The sequence below is a fragment of the Peromyscus californicus genome, unplaced genomic scaffold (genome assembly GCF_007827085.1).
Source record: "Peromyscus californicus insignis strain IS unplaced genomic scaffold, ASM782708v3 Scaffold_22__1_contigs__length_63687245, whole genome shotgun sequence".
In the NCBI taxonomy this organism is placed as follows: domain Eukaryota; kingdom Metazoa; phylum Chordata; class Mammalia; order Rodentia; family Cricetidae; genus Peromyscus; species Peromyscus californicus.
In genome coordinates this window covers 28072573-28094290 of record NW_026294525.1, presented here as the reverse complement: position 1 = coordinate 28094290, position 21718 = coordinate 28072573, and the positions used below count along the sequence as shown (strand labels likewise).

General features: G+C 46.9%; 2 protein-coding genes and 1 long non-coding RNA gene across 4 annotated transcripts in view; 1 reads left to right on the top strand and 2 right to left on the bottom strand.

Moving 5' to 3' along the window:
* Map7 (microtubule associated protein 7) overlaps positions 1-916 on the bottom strand; it is a 143392-nt gene extending 142476 nt beyond the window's left edge. Inside the window, exon 1 of one of the 2 annotated variants that reach the window (XM_052751148.1) lies at positions 772-916. In XM_052751148.1, the coding sequence (XP_052607108.1) occupies positions 772-841 (70 nt within the window). In that variant the 5' untranslated portion in view covers positions 842-916. The remainder of the gene's footprint in view (positions 1-771) is intronic. The other variant, XM_052751147.1, reaches the window with a different exon arrangement.
* On the top strand, positions 823-8533 carry LOC128118482 (uncharacterized). The gene is made up of 2 exons (XR_008221236.1): positions 823-937; positions 4376-8533. It is a non-coding gene; the product is annotated as an uncharacterized LOC128118482 (long non-coding RNA).
* Positions 7698-21718, bottom strand: part of Map3k5 (mitogen-activated protein kinase kinase kinase 5) — a 217786-nt gene continuing 203765 nt past the window's right edge. Inside the window, exons 25-30 of the mRNA XM_052751136.1 lie at positions 20637-20742; positions 17535-17778; positions 12438-12550; positions 11512-11624; positions 9723-9799; positions 7698-9055 (exon numbers count right to left, since the gene is read on the bottom strand). Coding sequence (XP_052607096.1) covers positions 8995-9055; positions 9723-9799; positions 11512-11624; positions 12438-12550; positions 17535-17778; positions 20637-20742 — 714 coding nt within the window. The 3' untranslated portion in view covers positions 7698-8994. The remainder of the gene's footprint in view (positions 9056-9722; positions 9800-11511; positions 11625-12437; positions 12551-17534; positions 17779-20636; positions 20743-21718) is intronic.

The following is a 21718-nucleotide window of genomic DNA, read 5'->3' as shown; positions in this document are numbered from 1 at the left end:
GGCTTCATAGTATGGTGAGATGGGCGCGAGTGGGAAGACATTCCGAGGGTGTGAGCCATGTCCCTGCGTGTCCGTGGTGGCGGTGGCGGCGGCGGCGGATCGTCAATACCCGAGGCCTTGAGGGTCAACCCCCCGCGGCGGAGCCAACGCTCCAGCTCTGGCTACCGGCGCCACGGGAGGAGCAGAAACTCCGAGGAGTCGGTGGGGCTGGGAGATCGGTGCGATCGGGGCGAGCTCGGGAGCCGGGTCGGCCGTTTCCCCGGCCCGCGGGCCGGTTCCCCCCCCCCCGCTCCCCGGCCCCGTGCACCTGGCCGCGCGCTCCCGCCGCTCGCCCGCTCGGCGGCTCCGGGGGGGGGGGGGTCTCACGCCTCCCCGCGCCCCCGACCCCCGGCCTCCCCGCGTCCCCGACCCCCGGCCTCCCCGCGCCCCCGACCCCCGGCCTCCCCGCGCGCCCCCGACCCCCGGCCCTCCCCGCGCGCCCCCGATCCCCGGCCTCCCCGCGCCCCCGACCCCCGGCCCTCCCCGCGCGCGCTCACCAGCCGCGCGCCCCCGGCCCTCCCCGCGCGCTCCGGCCTGCTTCCACCTGTTGTGGCCCCGCGGGCGCTCGGCGGTGCCCGGTCGCGCGGCCGGGGAGGGTCGCTGGCGCCGGCAGGGTGTGTGTGTGTGTGGGGGGGGGAGGAGGCGCGGAAATCACGCCCCCGCCCCACTCTCACGGACGACCCCCCCCCCCGCCTCCCGCGACCCCCCCTCCCGTCTCGGCCGCGTCGTCACCTGGGTCGCTGTGCGCAGCGCCGTCGCCGCCCCTGTGGCCGCCGTCGCCGCCAGCTCCCTGCTCCGCCATGGTGCTCCGATGACGCGCCCCGAGAGCCGCTCCGCCCTCTTCCTCGGCTCCGCTCCCGCCGGGGCCCCCGCCTCCCGGGGCCCGCGGCCCAGCCAGGTGAGCGGCGGGCGGGCGGCCTGCGCGGGCGGGGCGGGGACGGCGAGGGCGAGCGCGGGCCCGAGGCCGCCGGGGGCTCGGCGCGCCCCCTCGTGGGCAGGTGCGGCTCCGCAGGCGGCGCCCCGACGGCCGCGGTCAGAGCGGTTCCCGCAGAGCTCCGGGTCCCTCCCCCGCCTTCCCAGCCACCGTCGCCCGAGGTCGCCGCCGCCGCGCCTGAGTGTGATGAGAGCGTCCACCCGCGGCCCCGGTGCGGCGGAGGCAGGCGTTCGAGCGCTCTGTTCCCCTTTGAACTCGGAAGCCGCCAGGTCAGGGTCGGCCTCTTGGGGACCGGAGTTGGTGGTGACAGTCGCCCAAGGAGAGGAGGCCACGTGGGGGAGCCGAAGTGCACCGTCTGGATCCCACGCCGGGAGCCCCGGCTCCCGTCCTGCGCTCTGGCTTTTCACCTGGCCAGCTGCGTGTCGGATGAGTCCCAGGACGACGCACGGTAGTAGTGAAACCTGCGTTGACTGGTGTGGCTTTTCTTAGTCTTGGTTTCCGATTAGTAGTAAACTGCCTTGTGACTCTATCTTGCTTAGAAGGACCAGGAGCTTGGGGAAGGCGGTTTTAAAAAAGAAACATTAGCAACTGAGAAACAAATTTCTGCCTGCGCAGGCAAAATAAATGATAAGCAGCAAAATGCTGAGGGGGTGCTTAAGTAACCTACAGAAATGGAAACAAAAGAAGGAACAATCCGAAGGAACACGGCAGCCAACCAATTCTGCCTTCACACAGAAAGACACGTCCCCACCATTGGTTAGCTGAACCTAACCAGCGAGCCCTTTATACTTTGAAAACCCACATTTATATTTTGAAACCCCACATAATGTACCGGGGACACTAAAGCATGTCAGAACAGTGTCACCATACTTATTTGCAAAAACTGTCACTCCAAGGCCAAGATTGGACTGAATCACTTCATTTATAGGTTTTTTTTTGTTTTTGGTTTTTGGTTTTGGTTGCTTATGGATTTTCCCAAAGCACCATGCCTGTAGTGGAAGAGGCAAACCGATCTTTGAACAGTGAGATAGATGAACATCATATTGAAATCAGTCTTACTACATTTTCCGTCAGTACACAGAAAGCCCCAGGTGAGCAGAGGAAGCTCTCAAGAGAGAGCTCGGCTTGGGCCTCAGTAAAGATGTTTTACACATGAAGCCAGGAGAGTTCAGGACACCTGACTTTGAACACCAGAAAGACTCTCTCTGCTGAATGTAGTTCGACTATTTGGCAGACCCCTGGAAAAGCGAGGTGATTTGATTTCAGCCTTTGACTGACATTAAGTACAGAAGTCAAGACATTATTTATACTAGGTGTTTCTATCCCACCTTAATCCCTGAGGCAGGAGGGAGCTTGAGGTCAGGCTAGACTAAATAGTGAGACCCTGTCTCAAAACAGACAAACAACAAATCAAAAGAGGTTGTTGGTATGTGTTTGTTTGGTGGTAGCTGATCTGGCGTGTGCTTGTCCGAACTCCCATTCTTCATTTGTTCCAAGTTCGTTCCAATAAGGACACCAAACCCTATACACGCAAGGCCTTGGACAGACTCCTAGTTCCAAGCCTACTTCCGTGTCTGCCACACAGTAGACTGTGAATTCAGGCATCTGTTAAATGTCAGATGCCACCATACTGTCCTTCAGGTTGTCCTTTACTGGGAACACAGGCGCCATCTGCCTTGAGCTCTCACATCCAACTCCAAAGTTTTCCTGACTCCCAAGGTTCTCCTTTTCAGGGTGGAGCTGAGCCTCTGGCTCCTTCTGTTTCCCCGGGATGCCTCTCCACCCAGGGCGGTGTGATCCCGACAGTCTATTCTCTTGACTTTCCATCTGCCTTCACGTGTTTTGTTCAACAAAAGTAACAGTATGGACTCTTGAGACATAGTTATTTTAAAAAAAAGATACCCAGTTTTTCCTGCTCATCTGTAGTGGCTTTCTGAGTCACAATATCCAGTTGCCGAGTGTTTTTCAATCAATGGTTCCCCCTGACATCTGGGTGTTTTTTTGTGTGGTTGGCTGGCTTGGGTTTGGTTTTGTTGGTGTTGTTTTTGACGGACTCTTGTAGCCCAGGCTGACCTCCAACATTATGTAGTTGAGGCTGGCCTTGAATTCCTGAATGATCTGTTTTCAGCTCCTGGTTGTTGTGATGGTAGGAGCACAATAACACTCCCTCTTACTCTTCCCCTCCACTTCCCCCTTCTCCCCCCCCCCCACTCTCCCCCAGTCCTCCCTCCACATCCCCCCATCCCCTAGACAGTTTATGGACTTGATCCCGCATTATCCTCTACTGTCTCATCACTAACTAGTTCCCACTCATTCCTCAGACTCCTCTGTTGACCTGGATCTCCCCCTTGCAGTTGGCTCCCGAGATCTCAGCACCTCCCAAAGTTTAAGCCACCGCTCTCCTATCCGCTTTGTCGCTCATGACCCCCATGTATGATTAACTCCACCATGCAGACTCTCAAGTCTAGACTATACACTCCCGACTCAGTACCAGCCTTCTCCAGCACTGTCTTTAATTGTGTGTGTTTGTTCAACCATGTCTGCGCGTGTATGGATGTGTGGAGATCAGAGGTCAACCTCCGGTGTCCTGCCCACCTTGTTTTTTGAGGCAGGGTCCCTCCTTTGCTTTAGAGCTTGATTCTAGGCTGGCTGCAGAGCCGCCAATTCCTACCTCCCCAGTGCTGGGGTTACAAGCACATGGCACCACACCTGCCCTTTTTTTTTTTTTTTTTTTTTTTTTTTTTTTTAATGTTATTCTGGGAATTGAACTCAGGTCCTCAGCTTACAAGGCAAGCACTTCACTGACTGAAATCTCTCTCTAGCCTGTTCTCAATATTCTCTGTGCAATTCTATCATTATACTCTATGAATTCAATATATCCAGAACGCTTCCCACTCACCGAACTTCTACCTTTGAATCTCTCTCTTATCCACACAGGCTCGGCATTTATCCCATCCTCTCTGTCGTCATCACCGCCCAGAGTTTCCTGATCTTTACCATTCACTCACGCCACCCTGACTTCCTACTAGCCTGACTGGTGCCGGACCCTCTTTCAGATCTGAGACAGGCTTGGAACGGCCCTGTTCAGTCAATTCCCCTTAATCCCCCTTACACCCTGTCACTAGGCTACTAATCTTCTCAGACTGGACCACTTCACACAGCCCTCCCACTCGACCACTTCACACAGCCCTCCCTCCTGGCTCAAACCCTTTAATAGATCCCCTATTTCCACATCATTTGATGTTAACATCACTCCCTCCCCATCCCCACTCCCCTAGAGTCCCTTCACACACACACACACACACACACACACACACACACACACACACACACACACACCCCTGCTAACTTTTGCCACTAGCATGTGACTTCCTGCCTAATGGATTTTCTCATTTTCCTCAGAATGCTCCAGAGCCTCCTCGTTAGCCGGCTGTCTGCCCGCGGTGATTGCCCGGACCTGACTATCACCTCTGAAAGGCCCAGGTTAAGATCCTTCCCCGACAAGAAGAAATGTGTCCCCCTGCCCGGGCCCAGTAGGCCTACCCTCTGAACTTCACTAGCAGACGCTGGGTTTAACACTTGCCCAACCCGTGAAACCTGGGGAGATTTAGGGCAAATTTGGGTCTTCGATCTGATGTCCATTTTTGCTGGCAGGGACTTGGTCTTCTGTGGGTGTCTCTAGGGGGTTTCCATAGAGTCTGGAACTATGAGTTATCGTAATTGTCCACAGGCTGAAATGTCCTTGCTGACATCGTATACACTATCTGCATTTTATTTCTCTTCTACGGCGCTATAGTGTCTCACACGTCATAGCCATTCAAGTGGGTGATGTTCATCTTTGTCAGACTCCTTTATGCAGTGGCCTAGCAATGAAGGGAGCAAGGTATGCCACGGCAGAATTCAGAGAAAGAGACAAGGATGTTGTTAAAAACAAAAACAAAAACCACCACTGGATCCATTTCTGGAAAGTCCAGTTTCTCTCTCTTACAGTACCGGCACCACCATCCCTGCGTAACTCCTCTGCCCTAAACTATATCCCCAGGCTCGGCTTTCCTGTCTTGAAAAGCTTCTTGATTCCCTCTGGCGGATGTAGCCATAGCCCTTCCTACACTTTTGAGTCCACTTCTGACAGCGGGCTTGAGGGGCAAGAACCTCGTCTTCACTCACATACCACAACATGTACTGCCCAGCATTTATTATTTACTTCTCGTGCTGGGTGTATGATGTGTGCGGACTCAGCTTGCACACACGTGTGGAGCGCAGGGGACAACTGTTGCATCACTTCCCTCCCTCCACCTTTACACGAGTGCTGGGGATTGGTAGATCATAGGCTACCAGGCTCGCACGGCAAAGCACCTTCACTCACTGAGAAGAGCAATAAGCAATCTTTTTTTTTTTTTTTTTTTTTTTTTTGGTTTTTCGAGACAGGGTTTCTCTGTGTAGCTTTGCGCCTTTCCTGGAACTCGCTTTGGAGACCAGGCTGGCCTCGAACTCACAGAGATCCGCCTGGCTCTGCCTCCCGAGTGCTGGGATTAAAGGCGTGCGCCACCACCGCCCGGCTCAATAAGCAATCTTAAGCACTGAACTTGGCCCACTGTTGTCAGGGACAAGGACAGAATCTCTAGTTAGTGGAAAAATACAGACCCCCCATAAGACAGGGAACTAGATCATCTTACAGTCAGGTTGCCTAGCAACAGGACATTGAGGCAGAGCCCTTGACCCTTTCACCCTGTAAACATCCTATACAAACATCCTGTTAGCTTGCCCCACCTTATGCAGATGACAGCTTCTTGCTCCCCCCACCCTGCAGGAACTATATAAACCCTCTTGGAGAAAAATAAAGTTGCACCTTGATCAGAATCTAGACTTGGTGTATTTCCTTGTATCTCCTGTCCCTATCAGTCTGTCCTTAGGGTGGTCGAGAACCCGTTGAAGCCCTGCGGGCAGGGCCCACTGTCAGTATTTAACAAATGCTTTCTGAATGAGAGACTATCCCAAGAGCAGGCAGCACCTGAGCTCTTATTATACCCTAAGCACTAAGTACCTTACCTGTGTTGTCCTTACTGGAATCTTAGAACAACCCTTTGAGGAAGGCACACGATTTCCCCATTTCACAGTGGCGGCAACTGAGACACAGAGATGTTGTGTGATGTTTTATTTGTGTTTCTGACAAATAAAGCTTGCCTGGAGATCAGAGGGCGGAGCTAGCCACTAGTTAACCATAGAAGCCGGGCAGTGGTGGTGCACACCTTTAGTCCCAGCACTTGAGAGGCTCACACCTTTCATCCCAGCACATGGGAGTTGGAGACAGGAATATAAGGCAGGTGGAGACAGGATCTTGGCCCCCATTTGGTCAGAGGATCTGGAGAGGTAAGAGGTCACTGGTGGCTGCTCCTGTTTCTCTGATCTTTCAGGTTATTACCCGGATATTTGACTCCTGGTTTTTATTGATAAGACCAGTTAGAATCACATTACACAGAGAGGCTAATTTGCCAAAGGTCACAAGTTAGGAGAGAGCTTTCCTCTGGGATAGGGAATGGTTACGGTCTCTACACTTAACTGAAGCCACCATCTCCCTACCATACCTATTAGAGGGGCTGTTTCCCTCTTTGCTTTCTCAGAAATGAGGTGTGATTTGATGATGTTAATTCACCCATGGGGAATTTAAAAAGATGTGCCTGATCCTTTTTTTTTTTTTAGATTTATTTTAAATTATGTGTATGTATACATGTCTCTGTGTGCATATGAGTTTGGGTATCCATGGAGGCTGGAGGCAGATTCCCCTGCAGCTGGAGTTACAGGTAGCTACAGGCTGCCTGATGCGGGAGCTGGGAACCAAACTTGGATCCTTTGGAAGAGCAATAAGCAATCTTAACCACCGAGCTACTCCTCCGGTCCCAAGGTACCAGCCGGGTCCTTCAGGTGGCAGATCACTATCTTTTTGTTGTTGCTAGACTTGAACTTAAAAGTCCTACACAGAGCTAAGCTAGTACTCTGTGATATTACCTAATAAGTATCTAGGTCATTTGAACATGAATCTAGGTTGAGAAGCCCTGGCACAGTGATGCTAAAGGCGTTCCCAGTACAAACCTCTCATGAACCTTAATCCACAACGGAACGACCTCCTTGTGTGTATGAAACAAAACGCTAACAAAAGCCTGATGGTGACTTGGGAACATATTGTGAATTATGAAGGCTCAAAGCCGGGGTCAGGGGTGGAGGATGGGGAGGCAACAGAGACAGACACTAGGGGTGGGGGAAGACCTAAGGAAAAAATGATATGATTGAAGAGTTGGTTGAAAATGGGTAGCTTGCTGGGCAGTGGTGGTGCACGCCTTTAATCCCAGCACTTGGGAGGCAGAGGCAGGCGGATCTCTGTGAGTTCGAGGCCAGCCTGGTCTATAGAGTGAGTTCCTTCTATACAGAGAAATCCTGTCTTGAACCCCACCCCCACCCCCCCAAAAAAAGAAAATGGGTAGCTTGATCCTATGTACATATAGTATATAAGAAGCATTTAAAACATTGGAATTAACGAGACAAACTGTGTCTGAACCTATTTTCTTCAAAATCTCCACTAAGGCGTCAAGAGACTAGTGACCTGTCCAAAGTTTTAAAGTGTTTTAAAGAAGTGTTTTAAAGTCCAAAGTGTTTTAAAGAAGATCAACCCTGTCACTGTCCAATAAGAAAATATTCAGGAGAATATTTCATATATTCAGATGCACTATATGATGCATTATACTTTTATTTTCACATAGAAATAAAGACCATTTCTATTATTGAAGACTTTTGTATGGGTTAAACCGTGGTACTCGAACACCTCTTCATTGTTTCCATCCTGTGTCATAAGCACATTCTTGTGTATGTCAGAAATTTATGTATCCATCCATGAGCTTCAGATCTCATCCTGTTAATGTGGGAAGGCTCATAAAAATATAAGATTTGGCTCAAAGCCTCCCCAACTATGGGACCCACATCAAGGAGACAGAAACGAAAGTGCTGTCTATTAGGATCCTTCTTGCAAACCTCTCAGATATGGAGTGGTGTCTACTTTTTCAAGGTAACGTGGGGTCTTGGGAAAAATACACCGAGGTTTTACAAATTTTCACTTTTACCACTCTCTTGCCCCCCTGTTGTCCCCAAGGAACAATCCAGATCCCAACTGTCTTCTCCTTGTTTGAGTAGAGACAGAGTCTACTTAATATCATAACTGAACAACAACAGCAACAACAACAAAACCCAACTAAATTTTAACCCAGTCATTTAGTTCATCAGCACAAAATAAGAATGTTCTGGACTTTATCAAAGTAGCATGTTGGCCATCTTTTTACTTTCTGGGTAAACATGTCATAATCGGTAGCTTTAGAACAAGCTAACATCACCATGAGCCAGGCATGTGCAACTGGTGTAGTTCAGTAGTACAGAAACACCTCCAACAAACACACTCCGGGCCAGAAACTTCAGTTACAAAATACAGTCAATATGACAATCAGTACACAGAGTAGAGACCATTACTCTTAGATTCTGCACACTTAAAAAAAAAAAAAAAAGAACTTTATACAACGATCCAAATTATGCATTTCTGCTCAGGTTCTCAGGGTACATCACACACACAGAGAACCCTTAAAGAGCTGTGGTCACATTTTGGTTTTGATCCAGTGGTACACTGTCACCCGAAATGTCCTGCCTGTTCCACGATAAACATTGGGGCTGAAACGCAATAGCTGCTGACTTAAAAATATCTCCATCAAAATGTGCAGACTAAAACAATCCTCGGCATTAGGATTCTCATTAGGATTATTTTAAGCCTTTATGAGGAGTCCTCAGGAATTTTGTAGAAATAGAAGTCAGGAAATTTCAGTGTGTTTTGTCTTTTTTTTTTTTTTCTTTTGACACGAGTAAACAAATACTGGATTTAAAGTGCAGCTTCTTTCTCTCCTCCCTTCAACTCGCCCTCCCCTAAGGAGAGCAGTTCTGTGTTGATGTTCAGAGTCTCCGCTGGAGGTTAAACCAGTGGCTGGCCCTCAGGCACGTTTGTCCCGAAAGTCAACGATGGCCTTCCACAGCGTGCACAGCATCCCTCCCCTGTTGAGAGACAGAAGAACAAGCTGACGGGTACTGTCCCCTGGAACTGCCCCTGAGACAGAAAAGGGACTTCTGAGCTTTCAGCTCCCTCAGTGGGAGCACGAAGATCCCAGGCATATCAGGCCTTATGTATCCTGTGTGCATGGTATGGTCTCGCCACACCCTTCACACCTTCCCTTTCCATTTCTGAAAAGACCAAGGTGCAAAACATGGCCTGACATTTTCAGCATTCTTGAAATGTGTCTTTACAGAAAGGGCTGTCAGTTACGGATCTACTTGGGTTGGGAGAGAAAACTGTCGCGAGGAATTGTACCAGACGATACAAAGTGCTCCAGCTGGTAAGCCAGCAATACATCTACGGCTCATCATGGATCATGAGCTAAATCAGAGCATTTCTTCACGGGCGCCTTTGGGTATTTGCATGCATTTGGTCTGCAATATTATTTAAGAAATCTCTTCCAGTTGATTGCCATACACTTATGAGAGTTCCCCCCGCAAAGAGCCTGGCCCAACTAATTCAGCTTACTCAGAGGGTTGAAAAGCAGACACAGCCCTTCCTGAGCCTGCCAGGCTGGTTAGAGACCCTGCAGGGCAGGAACCCAGACTTCCTGTTCTCAACCCAGGGTTCTTTTCCTTCATGACAAGCATGTAAGGGGGAAAATGGTACCTTAGTCTGAGGCACTTCAGATCGTCACGTGTAACATAGTAGAGAACATCCACTAGTGTGTAATCCTCAGCCAGAAACTGCAGAGAGAGAAAAGCACACGTAGAATAAGATGCTTCACGTACCTTTAATGAACAAAGGCCGTCCACAAGACAAACACTGCTAATAATTAAGCATGAATCTAACAGGAAAGCCACAAAAAAAACAACCTTCTGGGAGTATGAGAGAAAAAGCCTTCTGATTGCCAACTTAGAAAGAAACACATCTGTATGATTCCCATGCTTACAGATTAGGGAGACTCGGGTTTAATCTCATGCGTCATTACGAAGGCTGCTTGCAGCTAGTGTTCTCATTGAACGAGTCTAGTGTTCCATAGCTCTGACTGTTCCCAAGTAGATCAACAATATTCTTGGGGCGCTGTTGCCTACGCTCAGTCTTCCAGCTTACTTTTTCATAGCCAGTAACAGGGGCTTTCCTGCAATTCACTGCAAAGTCAGTCCTGGAGGTGAGCGGAGCTTTTCATTGTAAAGCCGATAAAAGGGACGAGGAGTTAGTGGTTCATTACTTACTCCCCCCTTGATTGTGATTTGAGTCCAAGAGGACCAGTGTTTTGGAGAACTTGGTTGGGTGTATTGTTTTCTCTTAGCAAGAGAGCTATTTTAATTTAGTTAGCAGTAAATTGTTAAATGGAGATTTCTAAGAAGACTCTAAATTTTACGTAGTCCAATATATTGTGAAAAGAAAATTTTATTTTAGTTCTTTTAAATTGTAGGTATAAAGCTGAAGACAGTATAGAATTATTAAGAGGTCATTTATAGCAAATGGGAACTATTACATCTTTTAAAAATAGAGTTTATATGTACATTTGTATGTGGGTATGCGCACAGAGTACAGGTGTGGCTGAACTCCAGAAGAGGGCACTGGATCCCCGGGAGCTAGAGTTATAGGTGGTGAGCTGCCGGGTGTGGGTGCTGGGAACCAAGCCCAGGTGCTTTACAGGAGCGGTACACACTCTTGACTGCCGCAACATCTCTCCAACTCTCAAATAGTATGTCTTAATGTGTATATATGTTATACATGTAATCTCAAGCCCAGTGCTCTTCACGCCAACTATAAGTCTATGATGGTAAGAGAGGAGTTAGGTTGTAATAGATATAAAGTGAGTTGTGTAGAAAGTATTTCTGACCTAAATTCACCAGCTACATCTACTTTTTTCAAGTAGCAATTAATAGCCACTGTGTAGTAGAGACTAATAATGTTGCAGAAGAATTAAAAATTTAACAGAAGTAGCAGCAACAGAAGGCGATTTTTCTCAAGTTCTAGCTCCATTTGTTCCTTACTCTTCCTATTTTCAGTCCATAAACAATAGCATCCTTAAGGGTTATGGACAAAGGTGCATGTGTCTACCTTACCTCTTGCCTTTATACGTCTCGTACCTCACCCTAGAATGTACTGCCTTTCCTTGTCTGTCCTGTCCCCATATACACAGTTGGCCTAGTTTATAGTTACATGCTCCTTTAGACTCATTCATTGTCCTCTGGGAGAAACACACACATACACACACACCTGAAAACTTTGTGTCAGAATTTGCTGGTGTAAGAATTTTTTTTTTTTTTTAAAAATCAGTGGAATTCATCTATCTCTGCTAACGTATGAATCTCAGGAAGGCAGGACTATGTCTGGACTCGCTTAGCGGTGTGACCCTGTGCCTAAGGTACTTGGGACACAGTAAACACTCATCACTGTGTAGAGAAGTGGGATACCATGGATCCCACAGACAGTTCCTCTTTACCCGACTTATAGTGTCCTCATCAGCTCCGTTTTCCCTCAGCCAGCTGGTAAGTTCCGAATCTTCAGTGGTTGGACCAGGACAGTGCAGGCGGCACATGGGGAACCCAGGGATATCTAGAACCAAAATTGGGAGAAGTCTTGAGCTTCCCGTGGAAATTTCTGGCTAATTTGCAGACTGTCAGAGAAGAAGTTAAGATGGGCTGTATAATGACAAGCTACTCTCCTCGTAAAGGGAAGTCAGAAGTAACATTATACATACTTTTACATGAAATTGGTAATTTCTTAGAATTAACTTTGCATACCCAAATTATACCTTGTATTTTTCATGCAGCTAAGATGAGCAGTTAGCAGAATACTCTACAATTATAATCTCCCCCCCATTTGTAATAATACAAAAGAGCCAGATACCTGAACAAAAAAACTATAGATACAACTTCCTAACAATTAGCAAACAAGTTCACCTATACGTTCTCATAAAACAGATTTCTTTATTGTTTCAACCTATGGCATTTTTCTTACTGTCAGCTTATCCTATTTAAGTCTCTCCAGATCAGAAGGGAGAAAAGCCAGGATATGCTGAATACAAATGCTAAATTAAAAAAAAAAGTAGCATTGTTTTATTCGGGCAGTCTGTGAAGTCATTAAAAAGAAAGAGTGAAGTGGCAGAGATCAGTCTTCAATAATACATCATCAATAATCATCATCCCCGAGAGAGTGACTGTGAGCATGCAGTTTTACTGTGCTCACAGAAGATGAGCAGTTACTACAGTTAAGAAGGGGATCCTCACAAAGACATTCCGTCCGCTGGTCGAGGGAGGACAGCTGCTCACGGAACTATAAACTGCCTGCCGGCTCCCGGCCTTCTGTGGCGGCCTGGTTGAGCAGGCGTGTCTAGCTAGGACTACTTTGAAAGTCTCTGCTGCTCACCTATCGGTTGGGACTTGAGCTTCAGGTGTTTGATTTCTTGGTCTTTCTCCTCAATAGCTTGATGAAGGAGTGCTTGTAACTCTTTCTCTTTCCGAACTAGCTCTTCAAGTAATCTGCAGGAGAGAATCAGATCGGTTGATGGACCGATAAAGCAGGAGAGAAGAGTGATATGGTCAGCCCGGGTTTCTTTCTCAGGCTACAGTGAGCGCAGAGATCTGACAGAAACCAAAGACTCAGGGCTGGGTCAGAGGGCACGTTTACAAGCTCTCAGTCGATGGTCATGGAGCAGATCTATGGAAACTTGTAATCATCCTTCTCTTTTATTTATTTATTTATTTGTTTGTTTGTTTGTTTGTTTATCTATCGAGGTAGGATTTCTCTGTGTGGCCCTGGCTATCCTGGAACTCACTCTGCAGACAAGGCTGGTCTTGAACTCAGAGATCCACCTGCTTCTGCCTCGGCTGGGATTAAAGGCGTGTGCACCACCACTGCCCCAGCTGCCATGTTCCTTCTTAAACTATGAAAATTAGGTGAGGACTTAGGTGAGGCTGCCTCTTATAATATCTGGCACCAGACAAGGGCTCAATAAACGTCAGTGGTTATTGTTGCAATTGTAATCAGTGCTGCTATTTTCTTTCTGACTTCTGGGGGTGGGTGAGGCTAGTAAAGCATTTAAAAAGATAGCCGTGTTCTTTTTGGTACATTCAGTTCCTGCGGTGGATCTGGAGTATCATTTTTGGATCATTTTTTTGGCCACATACACATTAAATAAATCTAAAAAATAAAATACAAAATTATTAGCAAGTCCTTTAAGACAAATTACTGCATGGCCTGTAGCTCTCAGCAAGCCATCTCTGTTCCATTTTCTGACCATTGATAGATTTACTTCAGGACCAAGTACGGCCAAACATCTGTGTGTTTCCGTTGACACGCTGTGTAGGCAGCATGCTGTAACTGAGAGATAAGCCTGGGTCTGTGGACTGGATCAGCCACACACTTCCTGTATTCACCTTAGACATTTCCCAATGCTTCTGGTTTCCAGTTTTCTCGTTTGTTAAAAGGAAGTGGAAAACTTCTAGAAAGAACTGCAGTGAGAATTCCATGAGACAACGTAGGTAAAATACTAAGCCCAGGAAGGGCTTCCTATTTTGAGCCCCAAGACCTGCTCCATGCAGGACCTAAAGATGAAGCCCTTGTGAAGGAGAGGTCATTGTAGACTTGGTAGCAGAAGTGAGGACCAAAGTGAGGGACAGTAGGAGAGAGAGGTGGGTTGAAAAAGATACGTAAGCAAAGACACCTACTGAGAAAATACTGTGCACACTGGATGAGCTTAACAGCATGGACTGAAATCAAAGGATTCACCGGAGAGTTTCTATCCACTCCAGGACCTGTGACCAATGTCACAGAATGGGAAGCAAGCTCTGGGTAAACTTTTAAATGGGCGATTTTCAGTCTGGAATGTGTATCTTTGTCTACCTTGCTGATTTATAGACCCATAGAAAAGTGGCAGCATACTGCTATTGTCTTCTCAAAGGACATGGGCATTTTCCCCGGAGCTTATTTAGGCTGTGCAGTTCCCTTTCATCTTTAAAAGCCAGAACTTGACGTTGTAAGCACACCTGGCTAGGCCACCTCGACTGTTCCAAGTCCAGCTTTAAGACCATTCACCCGAAGTGTGTATGTAGCCCATGCGTTTAGTATCACCACATGCTAGTTAGTAGGGAAATAATATGTAAGGCTGACATGGTATGGCAAGAAACTACCATGAGGGCAGTTTCCTAACTCAGGTGTGCACAACTGTCAGGCAGGCTGGTGGGCAGGGAAATTAGATAACCAGCCAGTGACTTCTAAGTTCATTTTAAGAGTCCTTGCAAGAACTGAGTTTTCGGAACATTTTATTAAGGGTTTACTTGAATATAAGTGACATGTATATTCTAAAGCCATCTGCTTTCTTTCTGTCATCTACAATTACTAACAAACTAGAATCAGGAGCTAGGTATAGCTGATTTAGCTAATAATTATAAGCTTACAATTTTGTGTGTCGGGGCTGGAGAGATGGCTCAGCAGTTAAGAGCACTGGCTGCTCTTCCAGAGGACCTGGGTTCAATTTCCAGCACCCACATGGCAGCTCACAACTGTCTATAACTCCAGTTCCAGAGGATCCACACCCTCTCACAGACATACATGCAGGCAAAACACCAATGTATACACAATAAATAAATAATAAAAAAAGATTTTGTGTATGTATTTGTATGTGTCCATGAGTACTGTTGTGGGGGGGGGGTTAAATTCAATGTCATGTGTCTTTCTCAATTGCTCTTCATGTTATTTCCTGTGTCATGAAAGTTCAGGGTGTCTCACTGAACTTTGAACTCATGGATTCAGTTAGACTGGCTGGGCACCACACCCCAAGGATCATCCAGGCTGCGACTCCCCAGTGCTAGAATTATAGACATGTGCCACTGCATCCAGCTTTCATGTAGGTGCTGGGACTGAACTCAGGTCTTAATGCTTGCATGGCAGACCATCTACCTCTTCAGCTCCTAAGCTTAAGATTTTTAACACTAGAGCAACACCTTTTCCTAAATATAAATTTACCCACATTTCCTCTCTCTCTCTCTCTCTCTCTCTCTCTCTCTCTCTCCACACACACACACACACACTTTGTGTATAGCTGGGTCAGTGGGGCTTGAACCCGGGGCCTTGTATATGCCAGACAAGCATCCTGTCACTGAGCTATACTCCCATAACAACAGTCAACTGAAGGTACGTGTAGGTGGAGCCTATAATCCCTGTACTTGGGAAGTGGGGGCAGGAAGATCAATGGCATCCTGAGCTACAATACTGAGTTTAAGGCCATCCTGGTCTACCTGAGACCCTGTATAAAAGGACTGAAAGAAATTAAATAATATTTAACTAAAAGCATAAGAGGACTAGCACAGACATTACCAGTTCCTGTTTTATGCTTTTACTAAACCATCCTTCCTTCTTCAAATTATTTGTGAAGAACACATTGCCCCTTCTCTCACTTTTCTGATGGCCATGGGAATCTGTGGGAAATACTACTAAGAAAGGAAAGAGGAGCCGGGCGGTGGTGGCGCACGCCTTTAATCCCAGCACTCGGGAGGCAGAGCCAGGCGGATCTCTGTGAGTTCGAGGCCAGCCTGGGCTACCAAGTGAGTTCCAGGAGAGGCGCAAAGCTACACAGAGAAACCCTGTCTCGAAAAAACCAAAAAAAAAAAAAAAAAAAAAAAAAAAAAAAAAGACAGGAAAGAGGAGGCCAGTGGTCCTTAGATGTCACAGATACAGCTGTCAGCCTATAAAGTAAACACATGGATGCGTAGATTATTACAAAAAGGTAGCTAGGTGGTAATGTAATACAGAAACATGCAAATCCGTCTCTATAGAGGTGGGTAAATTTTCAGAAGCAAGGCTTCAGGAGGAACCAAAAGGACCTCAGAAAAGACACATGAGGATGTGAATGAAACAGCAGGGAGCCCGGGGCTCCTGGGAACTGTAGATGTCATAAACATGGTAGACAGAAGACAGTGCCAGATGATGAGCACAAGGCATGGCAAAGGAGAGAAGGGACACACGGACACACACACACACACACACACACACACACACACACATACACACACACACAAATACACACACACACACACACACACACACACACACACACACACACACTTCTAGGGTGTGTCTAGAGAGGCAGGTCCTACCGACATAGCCAGGGTGGGCAGACAGAGGTCTGGGGGGCAGGCAAGCTGATAGACTGGCTCTTTGGTAAACAGAACAGCTTTCCTACGGAATCACTCTGACCAGAAACCATGGGTGGGTAGCGCTGGAGCAGCACAGTAACTGGGAAAACCTCCTCCTCCAGAGAAGAGAACAGGGGTTCCCAAATCAGCTCCCGTCAGGACTGAGTGGCAGGGTAAAGTGAAGTGACTAAGTATGTAGGCACTACAACAGATGGGTTGTTAAAACCCGGCTACCGCTGGAGAAGAGGGAACGAGGCAGAGCTGGGCATCGGAGGACAATGTCACCAAATTCTGAAATGTCTCCCTGAGAAAACCATCAAAGATAAGTAGGTGTGCATAATCCTAGGTTTCACATTGAAGCTTAACTTTTAAAAACTGAAAACTGCCTGGCGGTGGTGGCGCACACCTTTAATCCCAGCACTCGGGAGGCAGAGCCAGGCGGATCTCTGTGAGTTCGAGGCCAGCCTGGGCTACCAAGTGAGTTCCAGGAGAGGCGCAAAGCTACACAGAGAAACCCTGTCTCAAAAAACCAAAAAAAAAAAAAAAAACCCTGAAAACTTACCATACGAAAGGCGTTACCTTCTGTGCCATCTATGAACAACTAGGTCTCCAACTAAGGTTTCTAAATATTTGAACATCTTTTATTGATTCACTAAAAAGTTTTCATTATGGACCCAGAGCCATAAAGTCGGTTTCCCACATGTCAACTGGGGCTGGCACAGGAAGCTGTAAATCATAAGGGCTCGGACTTTGAACCGCGCCAACATCTGCAGAGAACAGGCCGTACCTACTGCTCATTCGACAATTGGATTGAGTGGGTTCTATGGCACCAAATTCTCAGCGACAAACCCCAGACAGACCCTGACATCCTGCATCCTGTGACAGGACAGTCACAGAGGTGGCCGGTTACCTTCAAGCTTCTGAATGCAAAGTTTAGTTTCTGTCCTCTGAGCACGAGATCTTTCCCTGAAAGAACTAGGTATCCCAAATCATGGGTGCTCTCTGTTCTCTCTCCTCTGTCTACTGGCAGGAACAGGCTGCCCCGAGCCTGTGTCCCAAAGGTTCATGAGATTACAACTCAGTTCTTCTGTCAATTCCAGGGCACTTGGGGCAAAGCAGCAAGCAGATGCGTGCTTGACCTGCTAGAGGTAGAAAGTGCCATTTCATGAGAGCTAAAATCAGTCTCTCTTGTTTTTATAAAAGAAAAGCAGCTAACTTTCTATGCTGGGGTGACAGAAGCATCCATGTGTGTTCTGTGGGCCAGACTTTTAAAGTAGACTCACTTTTATAGAAATAAGAAAAAAGAAACCAACCCACACCCCCACATTACCTATTAGTTTCTATTTTCATCCTTCCAAGCTGCACATTCAGAGACCGGTGAGCGCTCTGGGAGTCGTGAGATACAGTGGAGCTGAGCGTGCTCACTCCCGAGGTAGCCACTGCATCCTCGATGACCGCCTGAGGTCTTCGGACCGTTGGATTGGAAGGGGATTCCTCATGTTCTTCTTCGACATCCAAGTCTTCCGGATCAGCCGTGTCACTCTCGGATGCAAGGCTAAAATGTGGCCTCAACTCTACACGGCAAAATAGAGTATTAACCAGTTAGACTGACTCAGTCATTGCCTTTGTGCATTAAGATGCATCAGCTCCCAATGCAGGCCATCCAAACTGCTCTTTCAAGTGACGATGAACTTCAGGGCATTTGTTCAGAGTTCTTCCAGGGGGAACTTAAGCAGCTCTAAAGATCATTCTTAATGCAAGAAATAGGCCTGTGTTATCAGCTGTCTTTAACTTCCTAAGGCCATCCTGGTTTCTATGCTCAGCAGTTCTCTGTCTGGTCACCACTACACTTGAGAAGTAACAAGAAATACTTAATGTTCCCAGTGATCAGCCAGAGAAAAGAACCAAGGGGCTCCCGCTGTACTCTGTTCTGTGCGATCATTTTGGAACAGGAAGATTGAACACTTTTGGAACTTTTATTTTGAAACAACTTTCCAATAACAGAGAAACTACGTAATACACAGAGTGTTCCTTTGTGGCTATGGGAAGCTCACCCCAACCTTAACATCTCATGGGACTTCAGAACTGCTGTCCCAACCAGGACATTAACACGGACATTATGAAGTCTCTCACTCTCTCCCTTTCTCCTGCTCTCCATCCCCCCCACTTTCATTTTGTAAAAACAGGATCTCATTATGTAGCCCAGGCTATCTTTATAGACTCAGGGCATTCCTGCCTCGGCCTCGCACGTGCTGGGATGAGAGGCTTGCACACAGCATACCCCAAACTGTCAACAGTTTTCCTGGTGAGTCTGTCCTGTTTCGATGGATGTTCTATTACGGCAGCTCCCCTGGCCTCCTCCAAGCTGTGACTGGTACTCCTGTGCTAACTCTCATGCCTTTCACTTCTTTGTTTTATCTTGTTTGTCTTCGTTTTGTTCAGGCAGGGTCTCTGTAGCCCAGATCGGCCTCGAACTCAAGATCCTCCTGCCTTAGCCTCCCAAGAACTTCCCACTTTTGAGGACAGCTGTTCAGATATTTTATAGAATGTCCTTTACTTTAGGTACACTTGACAAACTGTCATGATCAAGTAGAGACTGCATCTTTGAGAAAAAAAAAAATCACAGACATGATGCTATCCCCTTCTTGTGCCCATCATATCAAGAGGTGCGTGATGTGTGGGTCTTGTTACTACTAGTGATGTTTTCATTGGTGGAGGAAGTCTCCAGGTCCCTCCACCACAGTTACTGTTTTCCCTTTGTAGTTAGTAAACACCTTGCAATGAGAGTCACCACCCAGGAGAACTGTATTAAAGGGTTGCAGCAATCGGAAGGTTGAGAAGCACTGTGATCGAGGATGGTGTTTAGAAACTACAACTTAGGTCCTCTCAGCAGACAGATACTAGGAAACATAGGTAGTAAAGATGCTTTATGCACACTTGCAAGCCAAGCAAGGTATCCTTAGAACAGAGAAGGAGTTCCACAACTTTGAAGGATTCACGTGATTTAAAATTGGTGACATTCTAAAATATTTCCTATTGATCCTTTAAGTTTCTCTTTCCTACTTTTAGAATGCAAGTATATAATATTCTGCTTAAAAGTTTTTATTACTGAGTAAACTGTCCAGTTACTGCAGAGGTTTGCCTTAGAGAGGGAAGACACTCCTCACTCACTTTACAAACCTTGATTCATCAACATTAGGCCTTTTGTGTTTCATTGCCAATATAGCTGGGGTGTGTTTAGGCCAATGATTTCCAAACCCAGCCATGCATCAAAACGGCCTGAGAGCTTTACTCAAAGTGGATTTCTATAACTAGAGTGTGGAGGATCTTTTCAGAGCCATACAAATATTCTCTATGATAATCTAATGGTGGGTAGACATCATATATCCGTACAAATCCATAGATTACACAGCTCTATATAAATGGTGACTATGACAGGCTAGTACAAACTCATCAAGTGTAACAAATGTGCCTCTCAGGTAGAGAATGCTAATATTGGGAGAGGCGAGCAGAGAGCACACAGCAAACTGCACCTTTCCTCTCAATTTTTGTAATTGATCTAAAACTTTTTATTTTTTATTTTTTTAAAAAAATCCAATTCCTAGGCCTCAACTCCAGAAGACTGTTGCCAATTTGGTCTGAGATGGACTTCAGAGTTGTGTTTTTTTTTTCTCTCAACACTTGGGAGATTGAGAATCACTGCTTTAAGAGGTGACAAGCATGTTTGTGGGCACAGGAATCTACCCACTGAAATTCATAACTATTTGGGGCATCTGAGAGCTTCTAGTTTTTCTTCATGGCCAAGAGTGCTGCTCAAAACGAATCTTCCGCACCTACAGTGAATGCTTTGTTTGGTGTATTGTTGTGTATTCGGAATGTACTAGAGACATGTTATCTGGCGGCTGTGCTGGTTTGAATGAGAATAACGCCCCCCCACCCATAAACTCATGTATTTGAATACCTAGTCTCTGACTGGTGACACTATTTGGGAACGCTTAGGAGGTGTGTTGGCCTTGCTGGAGGAAGTGTGTCCCTGGGAGCAGGCTTTGGGAGGGCAAAGACTCGGGCGACTCCTAGTTTGCCGCTTCAGCTTTATGCCCGGGCTTCAAGATGTGAGCTCTCGGCTGGCTGTTTCAGCTACCACGCCTGCCTCCCTGGCACGCCTCCTCACCATGATGTGATGGGCTCCTACCGCTCTGGAGCTGAAAGCCCAGATAAACCCTTCCTTCTGCAAGTCGCCTTGGTCATGGTGGCTGACCACAGCAAAAGGAAAGTAAGTAAGACACAGTGGCTTTGAAATGATTTTTTTTTTTAAAAAGGCAACCAGTGTTCTTAAAAACACTAAAGAAACAACAGAAATGAAATGGCAGGAGAAGAGCCACCTAACATACACAGGCGCTAATTATTTCCATAGTCATTAACCATTTCTGACCTGGAACCAGGATGGTAATGGCTGTTTGCACAGCCTTCCGGATGATACTGTCCAAGGCGAACATCCAGTGCGGCTTGATGTTATGATTCCGGAGAACTTTATTGACCTGAAAAAAACAGTGACCTTTAGTCTCATTTCTTTCTATATTATTTATTATTATTATTATTATTATTATTCTCCCCCTCCAACTGTTCGTGTGTGTGTGCGCACATGCATGCGTGGGTGCATGCTGTGGCATGCATGTGAAATCAGAGGACAGCTTGTGGAAGTCAGTTCTCTCCTTCTACCATGTAGGTTCCCAGTATTGAATCCAGGTCATCAGGCTGGGGCAAGCACCAGGCCTCGTCTACATTAAATTTTAATTGCAAACAGTCCAGCTGATCTAAGCACTTGGGTGAACTATCTACAAAAGCAACTAAAAGCCTTCATCACCTTGAACTATAAATAACATCTTCATGTCACTAGGACACAAACATTGCCACTTCAAATTCAAATGGAAAGCCAGGTGTGCTGGCACACACCTGCAACCCCAGTGCTTAGGAGGCTGAGGCAGGAGGATCCTGAGTTTGAGGCCAGCCTGGGCCATAAGATCTTGACTCAAAGAAAACAAAAAGAAATAAGAAAATAACCAACAAAAAGAAAATCTCTCCAATGAAAACTGAGCACATTTCATTTAGGTCAGTAAGTTGTTTGAGTGGGAAGACCTCTGGTGAAATGGACAATGCCACATCTTAGGTACCCAGGATGGTTGGTGGAAGGCATAAAAGCAGGGAGAATTCAAGGGGTTTTCAATAAAGATAAACCCTGCCCTGCAATGTTCTGACTGCCATTTGAAATAATCAAATGCTTAAGCACATTGATGACGTGGAAAAAAATCAAGGGGAGAAAGTAGAAATTAGCATTTGTGTACTGCCTATGCCTTGCCACAATCGGGGTCTCCTCCCCCCCACGACCCCCCCAATGGTTGCTGATGCCTCTCCATTCAGGGGAATTGTCTGCTAGCATATTCCAGAAAGTCAAGTCACACAATGCATCTTTGTTGTCAGGATAACTTTTTACAATGACTGGTAACGTTCTACCCA